Below are 11,106 nucleotides of genomic sequence, written 5' to 3' on the forward strand. Positions count from 1 at the left end.
ATGACCCGTCATGATGCTGATGGAGAGCAGGTAGAGCAGGTAGAGGGGTGGTGACGGTGGCCTGTGCATAAAAGAGGGCTGATGGGAACGTCCCTCACCACACCTGGCTCTCAGCTCTCTGAAGACTGCCACACCTTCAAGCCTGTGAGTATTGACATCTTCACTGACGGAGGTTTGCGGCGCTTCACGTTAACAACACAGCTTTTCTTCCACAGAATCATGAGCTCCAGCTTTCTAGACAAAGGTAATAAGCTGGTCCCTGGAGGCACCCTGGAATCATCCAACGCACAGTGGAAGGCGCTTTTCCAGGTGAGTGACCTCATCAGGATGACCGCTGTCTGACCCTATCCCTATCCGTATCCCTAACCCTGTGGCTAACCCTAACCAAGGAACACCCTGTTTCTGCTGACAGAAAGATGGAAACTTTGTGATCTACGACACTCGTGACAGAGCTGCATGGGCTTCTGACACCAATGGAGTAAATGCATCTTATCTGCAATTGGAGGGAAACGGTGACCTGGTCATGTATGATGGGGCAGGAAGTCAGGTGTGGCATACCAGCACTGGCAGAGACGGAGTCAACACGTGCCGCCTGATCCTGGAGGCTACAGGCAAACTGTGCCTGCTGTGTGATTCAAAGGAGATCTGGAGCTCCGAAATGAACAGGGGCTTTAAGTGAAGACAAGGCTTCTCCTCAGATGAGAACGAGTCATGAGCTCCCAGTGAAATCTGTCAGATGTGACCTGGAATCAAATTAAAGCTCCTGTTGTGTGAAAACATTGTGGTGGTGTTTGTTTCTGCAGGTGACCTCAGGTTCAGGGTGTGGTTGGGTTCTGGATGGGTTCCTTTAGTGTCACGCAGCAAAATGGAACAAAAGAACCAGAAAGAAAATAAAAAGGAATGGAAACAAAAGAATCAGAAGCAGCAGAGAAATAGCAGGTTGATGCAAATGAATATCACTGAATGTGAACCCCCCTCAGCCTTTAATTACAAAAGTCTGTCATGAACGTGCTTCAGGGAATCAGGACTCAAATGTAGAAACTGGTGGAAAATCCAAAAGACAGGTTCAAGTCAAAGGTCGTTACACAGGAAGTCAGTCCAAACCAGGCAGAGGTGTCCAAAATAGGGCAGAGAATCCAGGACGAGTACCTACAGAAGTGTATGAAAGGTGTGTCGGCAAGTCCCCACAAAAACACTGCAGTTTACTACGACCTGATAGCCTACCAGATACTACTACCTGATCACCTACCAGATACTACAACCTGATACTACCACCTGATCACCGATCAGATACTACTACCAGATGGCCTACCAGCCTGCACACTCAGGACAGTTCAAGCACACATTAGATCAGGGAACTAGACCCAGTTACTGGGGAAGAGATCATTTAAAAACCAACAAGAACCAATATGAACTGACCTGCTCCCATTGTAGACACCAAACATTCCAAGAAGAAAATGGAGGACAGACTGGACACGGCAGGGGGCAGGGCTGACTCCTCCAAGAGGCGGTGCCGACTCCTTCGGGGGGCAGTTTGATTGGGCCACCTCAACAGGGGGGAGTTGTTGGGAATTACCATTAAACAATGGAAATGACCACTTACCCCATCTGCTAACACAAACAGACAACAGAACACTTATTACCTAGTCTACCAGACTACCAGCAAGAGGGGAGGTCCAAAACCGCAAGATCATCCACGCTAGACAAAGATGAGACTATGACAAGAAGGACGCAACATGAGCAACGGCTGAGAGACAGTCCCTCCAGCGTGTCCCAGGTCTTTCTGGAGGTCTCCTCCCTGTAGGACATGCCTGGAACACCTCCCCAGAAAGGTGGCCAGGAGGCATCCGGAACAGATGCCCGAGCCACCTCAGCTGGAGGACTAGCAGCTCTACTCCGAGCTCCTCCCTGGTGACTGAGCTCCTCACCCTATCTCTAAGGGTGCCCCCCCACTCTACGGAGGAAACTCATCGAAGCCGGTTGTTATCCGGGATCTTGTCCTTTCGGTCATGACCCAAAGCTCATGACCATAGGTGAGAGTAGGAAGGTAGATTGACCAGTAAATCCAGAGTTAAGTCTTACGACTCAGCTCCTTTGTCACGTGACAGATCCATACAGTACCTCACTGCAGTCCATCAGTCAGAGTCATGCTGTGTTCCACCTCAGAGCAGCCGTTCTATAGGCGAAGCCCTGCAGCTGAAATTGTTTCATGTCAGCCGTCATCACCAGAGGGGAAAGGATCAGGTAGAACAAGCCCGGAACTGAACCTACCTGTCAGTCATCATGTCCTGTCGCTGATGTGAGTGGATTCATTCTCAGCTCACTTCATCATCTCCAAGGGCCTAAACATTTTTCAGGTTGTGGTGACTGATGTCTCTCTGATCATTCCTGTGTTTTCTTTGAGGGTCTCCTTTCACACGAAGGTTCAAACAGGAGTAATCACAAAACGGTTTATCAATGAAAACACCAGTGAAATATTCATTCAGGCCTTCTCTGAAGTCTCTGCTGAATCCTTATAGCCAACTTCTGCTGTGTGTGTGTGTGTGTGTGTGTGTGTGTGTGTGTGTGTGTGTGTGTGTGTGTGTGTGTGTGTGTGTGTGTGTGTGTGTGTGTGTGGTGGGCGGTTACTGGATTCACTGGCAACTGATTGTATGTCCAGCTGACCTTAGATGTCCTGCAAAGATGTCCTTCATTGGTCATCAATCAGGTTATGTAGGTACAGTAATGAGACCACTGCCAGTCCTCATCTGAGTCCAGGAACAGCAACACTGCCTCACACCACGGTCGAATAATCCCTACGACTCAACTCCTCTAACACATTCACGTTTGCTGTGTGTGTATTTTATATGATTTTAACATTCAAACATTTAAATATTTGAACATTCTGCCGGAAGAACACAATGACAGCTGAGCTGACATTGATCATTGATCTTCACTGTGAACGGTTAAGATCAATGACAGCTGAGCTGACACTGATCATTGATCCACTTACCAAAGTTGTGAATGATCTCCTATTAAATCTGGACTCTGATACCACTTCTGTTCTCCTTCTTTTGGATCTTAGTGCAGCGTTTGACACTATAGATCACTGTATACTCCTTGACCGACTGGAGACAGGTTGGTGTCTGTGAGTTAGCTCTTGCTTGGTTAAAATCTATCTGATAGGACACAATGTGTCTCCTACAATAATAAAACTTCTGCCTTCTCCGACGTCAAATATGGCGTACCTCAGGGGTCTGTACTTGGTCCTCTGTTATTCTCCCTGTATGTTTCACCTCTTGGTCAAATTATACGCAGCTTTGGAATAAGTTTCCATTGTTATGCTGATGACACACAACTTTACATGCCCATAAAAGCAGATGATTGATCTGAATTAATTAAACTAGAGGCCTGTCTTTCTGCTGTGAATAGTTGGATGTCCAGTAATTTCCTGCTCCTAAACCCAGACAAAACTGAAATGTTAATCATTGGCCCTGAGCGACATATAAACCAATTTCAACACCTAACAATATTTGTAGATAACTGTCTTATAACCCATAGTTCAACAGTCAAGAACCTTGGAGTAACGTTAGATTCAACTCTCTCCTTTGACCAGCATATTAAAGAGGTGACAAAGATCGCCTTCTTTCATCTACGTAATATTTCCAAAATTAGGTCCTCTCTAGCCATGGCTGATGCAGAAATTTTGATTCATGCCTTTGTGTCCTCTAGACTTGACTATTGTAATGTTCTGTTATCAGGGTTGCCTCGGTCTAGAACTAGGGGCCTTCAGATGGTTCAGAACACAGCAGCAAGAATATTAACTAAAACTAGGAAATTTGACCATATCACCCCAGTTTTGGCTGCATTACACTGGCTCCCGATTCATGTTAGATCCGATTTTAAGGTACTCTTACTAACATACAAAAGCCTTAATGGGCTTGCTCCAACCTATCTGTCTGATCTTGTTAAACCTTACACGCCGACTAGGGCTCTCCGCTCTCAGAATACTGGTCTCTTGTGTGTTCCTAGAGTTAAAAAGAAGTCAGCTGGCCAGAGGGCCTTCTCCTATCGGGCCCCTTTCTTGTGGAATAACCTCCCTATAAATATTAGACAGTCTGAATCTGTAAATGTCTTTAAATCTAGACTCAAAACATATCTGTTCGACCTAACATATAAGTAATATCGGGGATGGCGGTCTCAATGTTTAGGTTTAGCCTAGTCCTGCCGACGAGTCATAGGATTTCTTAGTTAGGCCCCTGCCTCCCATTAATTCTCTGCTATTCTGGTCCCTCTAGCACCACTCTCCCCCTGTTCTCTCTGTCTCTCTCCCTTCTTCTGCTGTTCTCTCTCACAGGCCTCTGTGTGGTGGATCATCGGCAATCGGCTACCTCTGTCTGCTTCCATGGCTGGCGATAGCACAAGCTGTACAGTGGTCCTGTTTCACCATCCACTAGGGGAGTGCTGGTTCTGCCTCAGTTGGTTCTGCTGTGGTTTTGGGGTTTTGCCAGAGTAACCTTGACTTTAACTTTTTTGAGCTGAATGACTTAGGCACTGTCTGGTCTGTCCTCAGAGTGGTGGATCCTCAGCAATCGGTGACCTCTGTGTGCTTCATCGGCTGGTGGTGACTCGCTCTACTGGATGGATCGGCATGCCTTTGTTATACATTTATTGTTACTGTTATTGTTACTGTTATTATTATTGTGTTGTTAATCTGTACATGCGGTATCTATTGCTTCGTCTGTCCACTCCTGGAAGAGGGGTCCCTCCTCTGCAGTCTTCCTGAGGTTTCTCCCATCCATTTTTTCCCCTGTTAAAAGGGTTTTGGGGGGAGTTGTTCCTTATCCGAAACCTCCAAAAACTTGTGCTTCAGGTTGACTGGCCGGTCCCAAATTGACCGTAGGAGTGAGTGTGTGTGTGAGTGATTGTTTGTCTCTATGTGGCTCCGTGGTACACTGGCGTCGTCCCCGGAGTGTCCCCCGTGAGACTGCCGGGATAGGCACCGGCTCCCCCGCGACCTGCCTAAGCGGATTGAGCGGGTTAGAAAATGATAAGTGAGTGACGTACAGACATACATGTGTTCGTGTGTGTGAGTTAGACAGGATGATTACTGTCACTAGACATAAAACAAGGTCTGTGTTGTGAGACAAAAGTCTGAATCCTGAGACGTCATCGCAGCAGCGGCTTCATCCTCACGTCTGGATCGGTAACGCCTCATCACTGACGACATGTTGTTACTGTACGTCAGGTGGGAACAAAGAAAACACTTCACCTGTAAATTAAAAATGACGTGTGTGTTTATTATTTTCCACTGTGTGAGCAACAGAGCCTGAAAATGTGTTTTAAGCTTTTCTCAGAACAAGGTGTTTTATAGGATATGTATTATTATGACTGGAGTAGGATCAGACTTATTCCTGACGTTGAATTGGCTTGGACCTTTTTTAGAGATAATTTTTTAAACATCTTATGTTCCCATAAGAAGTTATAGGATTAAGGGTAGGAAAAATCTTTGGTTTTCTGAAGAGCTGGCTGAACTAATAGATGAGAGGAACTTAGCCTGGGCCAAAGCTAGAAAAAATGGTTCACTTTCTAATTGGACTACATTTAGGTTTTTAAGAAATAGGTGTACACACCAAATTAGGAAACAAAAATCAGATCATTATTTATCAAACATATCTAAAAATTTGAATAATCCACATAAATTTTGGAAAACAAATCTCTGCATACAAATTCTAAGCCTGAGCTGCTACCGCACATTAAAAAAGGTTGCGGAAATAGTTTCTGATAGAGTTTAAATCTTAAATTGCTTCAATGACCACTTTATTTCCTCTGGCTCTCTGTTCAAGGCTACATCAAAGGATCAAGGATTTATAGATATAAAGCAAAACACAGGAAATCATTTTTGTTTTACTCCCGTTTCTGTATCTGTGGTACATAAAGCTCTTAAAGGTATAGATGCTAATAAAGCAATTGGTCCACATGGTTTAGATCCTTATCTCTTGAAACTGTCATCTGATATTATAGCTGAGCCCCTGTCTTATTTACTAAATCTTAGCCTTGAATTAAATTAAATCCCCAGGGCATGGAAGTCAGCTTTTGTTGTTCCTCTATTGAAACTCCTGCTAAGATTCTAGAAACGCTGGTGTGTGGTCAGATTGAAGACTTTTTAAAAGATAATGATATACTAGTCCAGTGTCAGTCAGGCCTTAGAAAACAACATGGCACCACGACAGCAGCAAGGAAAGTTCTTCATGATGTCATCAGTGCTCCAGATGATAAACAGCATTGTGTCTCCCTTTTATTGACCTGTCAAAGGCCTTTGACACGGTGGACCATGACATCATGAGACAAAGATTAGTCGACATAGGTTTACCTGACATGGCAGTGGGTTGGTTCAGTAACTACCTGTCAGATACAACACAGTGTACGCAATTTGAAGGTATGACATCTGACAAGCTGAGTATCCACAAGGTGGTGCCACAGGGCTCAATTCTTGGACCTCTCCTCTTCACAATTTATATAAATAACATTGGAAAAGGCGTAGAAATGCTAAATTTCTTATCTATGCAGATGACACCTTAATGTACTCCTGTGCACCGACATTGGAAGAGGCTTTTGTAAAACTTTAAAGTGCTTTACTAGCTTACAAATGCAGCTCTGTCAGCTAAAACTTACTTTAAATGCAGACAAGACAAAGTTGATGGTATTTACCAGGTCAAAGACGGAGCCCCAACCCTTACCTCAGATTGTTATAATGAATGACAAATCAATAGAAAGAGTATCAATTTATAAGTATTTGGGTTTTTTAATAGATGATGGACTTACTTTTCATCCCCATACTGAGTCTGTGGTGAAAAAGATCAGACTTAAGTTGGGTTTTTATTTTTGGAATAAATCATGTTTTTCTTTTTAGGTGATAAAAAGACTTGTTTCTGCTACTTTTCTTCCTGTGGTGGATTATGGAGACATTCTTTACATGCATGCTTCTAAGGCTTCGTGGCGTCTGCTGGACTCTGTATATCATGGAGCCTTGAGGTTTGTGACAAACTGCAAATCACTAACTCACCACAGTGTTCTTTACCAGAAAGTGGGATGGCCATCCCTTACTTTACGCAGGTTGAGTCACTGGTATGTCTTTATTTATAAGGCAATATTGAAACTGCTCCCAGGCTATTTATGTACATATATTGTCCAGCAGACAAATACAACTTACTGTCTACACTCACAAAACTTGTTTTTACTAAATGTAAAAGACTCTGAATCAGGTAAAAAAGCCTTTCAGGTGTCAGCCCCTGTGGCGTGGAATGAGCTCCAGAAAGACTTGAGATTACAGGAGCTCATCTCTTTAAGTGCTCTTAAAACAATAGTAGGGCAGATGCTGAAACATTCAACTGTTTGAACTAAACTGGTTCAAACGTCATCGGTCATGTGGTTTTTCCATGTTTGAAGTGGGCTCCACGTCAAAAATCCCTCCTGAGTCTGGGGCGTGGTTTGGAACGCCGCGTCAAAGCGAACATCACTACTCGTCCCCAGTTTGTTGCAGCTCGTTGCTCACGTTACATCCTTCATCACGTCATAGTCTCGTCTTTGTCTAGCGTGGATGATGACGTTTTGGACGTCGCCTCCTGCCTGTCATTTTTGACACCTCTGCCTGGTTTGGACTGACTTCTTGTGTAACGACCTTTGAATTGAACCTGTCTTTTGGATTTTCCACCAGTCTCTACATTTGAGTCCTGATTCCCTGAAGCACATTCATGACAGACCTTTGTAATTAAAGACTGGGACGGGGGGTCACGTTCAGTGATATTCATCTCTATCAACCTGCTGTTTCTCTGCTGTAAGATCTTTCTGATTCTTTTGTTTCCTTTTTATTTTCTTTCTGGTTCTTTTGTTCCATTTTGCTGCGTGACACTAAAGGAACCCATCCAGAACCCAACCACACTCTGGACCTGAGGTCACCTGCAGAAACAAACACCACCACAACGTTTTCACACAACAGGAGCTTTAATTTGATTCCAGGTCACATCTGACAGATTTCACTGGGAGCTCATGACTCGTTCTCATCTGAGGAGCAGCTAGTTTTCACTTAATGCCTTTGCTCTTGGCGGAGTTCCAGATCTCCTTTGCCTCCCTGTTCACCACCAACTTGCCGTCATCAGTCAGACACAGGCGGCACATTTCGGGTCGGTCTTTAGCGCAGTTGGCCTGCCACACTGGTTCCCCATCCTCGCGGTACATAACCAGGTTACAGTCTTCCTGCATGCGCAGACGAAATGGGTTCAATCCTTTGGTGTCAGAGTCCCACACAAGCTTCCAGCCATAGACCACAAGGTTTCCATCCTCCTGCAGGCAGAAATAGACAGTTCATTTAGAGTTGGGGTTAGGGTCAGGGTCAAGGTCAGGGTCAGTGTTTGGATCTGGGTTGGGGTTCAGATTAGGGAAGGGTCAGGGCCAGCATCTGGGTCTGGGTCACATTTAGGGTCAGGGATAGGGACGGACAGCGGTCATCCTGATGAGGTCACTCACCTGGAAAACCGCCTTCCACTGTCCGTTGTTGGAGATCAGGAAGTCTCCAAGGCGCAGCTCATCATTTTTGGATATAAAATTCCTGCTCATGATTCTGTGGAAGAAAAGCCGTGTTGTTAACGTGAAGCGCTGCAAACCCCCGTCAGTGAAGACGTCAATACTCACAGGCTTGAAGGTGTGGCGGTCGTCAGAGAGCTGAGAGACGGGTGTGGTGAAGGATGTCCCCATCAGCCCACTTTTATGCACAGGCCACCGTCACCACCCCTCTACTTGGTCAATCTGATTGGCTGCTCCCCCAACAATGGATGGGCTGGAGCTGAGCTGAACTGGAAAATACTGACAATTTCAAACATGTCATCGATGAACATGATGATACACGAACTTCTATAATTACACCCTACAGAACTGACATTTTATGATTAGTTCCCATCGTTGTCACCTTGAGAACATTCTGTTTCTAAAGTGTCTTTCATTAAAGTTGTTAATCTTCCCGTCCTCTTCTGGCACGGACCTGAACATTTCACTGGTTTCACCCTATTTGGTCTGTCATCATCCTCAGCATGTCAGAACTGGTTATCTTGGAGCTCTGACCTTCTATCTCAGGTTTCCATTGGTCCAAGATCACATCACTTTTGACCTTGAAGGTTCTGGAGACCTTTTCTGCTTCTGTTGCTTTAAATCTTTTTCAGCTGATGGATACTATCTCAGCTTTCTGAGGATCATCTGTCCCACAGCAGCGTGAAAACACTCACCTTCCCACTGGTGGATAAATAATCCTGGTTCTTCCATCCATCCATCCATTCTCTTCCGCTTATCCGAGGTCGGGTCGCGGGGGCAGCAGCTTAAGCAGGGAAGCCCAGACTTCCCTCTCCCTAGCCACTTCGTCCAGCTCCTCCGGGAGAATCCCAAGGCGTTCCCAGGCCAGCCGGGAGACATAGTCTCTCCAACGTGTCCTGGGTTGTCCCCGGGACCTCCTCCCGGTAGGACTTGCCCGGAACACCTCACCAGGGAGGCGTCCAGGAGGTATCCTGACCAGATGCCCGAGCCACCTCATCTGGCTCCTCTCGATGCGGAGGATGGTTCTTCACGGCACAAAAAAAAAAAGATGCAGCTGAAGAGTAAATGTTTATAATGACGTTCAGAAAGCAGTGTTTTAGAGTGTTAGATGTCTCCTGTGGGTACTCTTGCAGGGGTACTTTTCTGGGGGTACTCTTGTAGGGGTGCTCTTCTGGGGTTAGTTTTCTGGTGTCATTCCTGTAGGGGTACTCTTCTGGGTGTACCTTTCTGGGGTACTCTTCTAAGGTGTACTCTTCTGGGGGTACTCTTGTGGGGGTACTTTTCTTGGGGGTACTCTTCTAAGGGGTACTCTTCTTGGGGGTAAGCTTCTCAGGGGTACTCTTCTGAGGGGTACTCTTCTGAGAGTACTCCTGTGGGGGTGCTGTTGTGGGCATACTCTTCTGGGAGCACCATTCTAAGAGTATTCTTCTGGCAGGTGTTCTTCTAATTTGGGGATAGTATTCTAGGGGTACTCTTCAGGGGGTACTCTTCTGGGGCTACTCTTCTGGGGGGTAGTCTTCAATGGGTACACTTCTGGGGGTAATCCTTTGGGGAGTACTTTTATGGAGGTACCCTTCCAGAAATACTTTTCTTGGGGTACTCTTGGAGGCTACTCTTCTGGGGGTACTTTTCTGGGGGTACTCTTCTAAGGGGTACTCTTCTGGGGGGTACTCGTCTAAGGGGTACTCTTCCAGGGGTACTCTTGTGGGGGTGCTGTTGTGGGGGTACTCTTCTGGGAGTACTATTCTAAAGGTATTCTTCTGGCAGATGTTCTTCTAAGAGTACTCCTCTGGGGGTTACTCTTTTGGGAGTACTCTTCTGGGAGTGCTGTTTTAGGGGGTACTCTTCTGGGGATACTGTTCTTGGAGTGTACTCTTCAAGGAGTACTGTTTTAGGGGGTACTCTTCTGGGGATACTGTTCTTGGAGTGTACTCTTCAAGGGGTATTCTTCTCGGGGTACTCTTCTCGGGCCACTCTTCTGGGGGTACTATTCTATGGGTACTCATCTAGTACTACTCTTCTTGGTGTGTACTCTTCTAGGGTTACTCTTCTGGGGGGTACTCTTGAAGGCGTACTTTTCGGGGGGACTCTTCTGGGAGTGCTGTTTTAGGGGGTGCACTTCTGAGTGTTTACTCTTCTTCTTCTTTTCCTTTGGGCTTTTCCCTTCAGGGGTCGCCACAGCAAATCAATTTCCTCCATCTAACCCTGTCCTTTGCATCCTCTTCTCTCACACCAACTACCTTCATGTCCTCCTTCATTACACCCATAAACCTCCTCTTTGGTCTTCCTCTAGGCCTCCTGCCTGGCAGTTCAAAACTCCTTCTACCAGTATATTCACTATCTCTCCTCTGGACCTGTCCAAACCATCTCAGTCTGGCCTCTCTGACTTTATCTCCAGTGGGAAACATAACCTTAACCACATTGACACTGACTCTATCTGGTTTATCTGCCACTCTCTCTCTGTCTCTCTTCCTCTTTCCCTGTTCTTATCTTCCTTTGATTTCTTTTCCACCCAACTGGTCGAGGCGGATGGCCGCCCAAAAG

The 11,106-nt window shown here is 45.8% G+C and overlaps 1 protein-coding gene across 1 annotated transcript; it reads right to left on the bottom strand.

The window, feature by feature from the left end:
• Positions 1-7,964: 7,964 nt before the first annotated feature.
• LOC137587679 (B-type lectin plumieribetin-like) lies at positions 7,965-8,731 on the bottom strand. Its single transcript, XM_068304261.1, has 3 exons — positions 8,671-8,731; positions 8,506-8,599; positions 7,965-8,322 (listed from the first exon to the last, which is right to left on the bottom strand). Exons 2-3 carry the CDS (start codon positions 8,593-8,595, stop codon positions 8,062-8,064), a joined length of 351 nt encoding a protein of 116 aa, XP_068160362.1. The 5' UTR covers positions 8,596-8,599; positions 8,671-8,731; the 3' UTR covers positions 7,965-8,061.
• Between the last annotated feature and the right edge of the window lie 2,375 nt (positions 8,732-11,106).

This window comes from Antennarius striatus, chromosome 20 (genome assembly GCF_040054535.1).
Source record: "Antennarius striatus isolate MH-2024 chromosome 20, ASM4005453v1, whole genome shotgun sequence".
NCBI lineage: Eukaryota > Metazoa > Chordata > Actinopteri > Lophiiformes > Antennariidae > Antennarius > Antennarius striatus.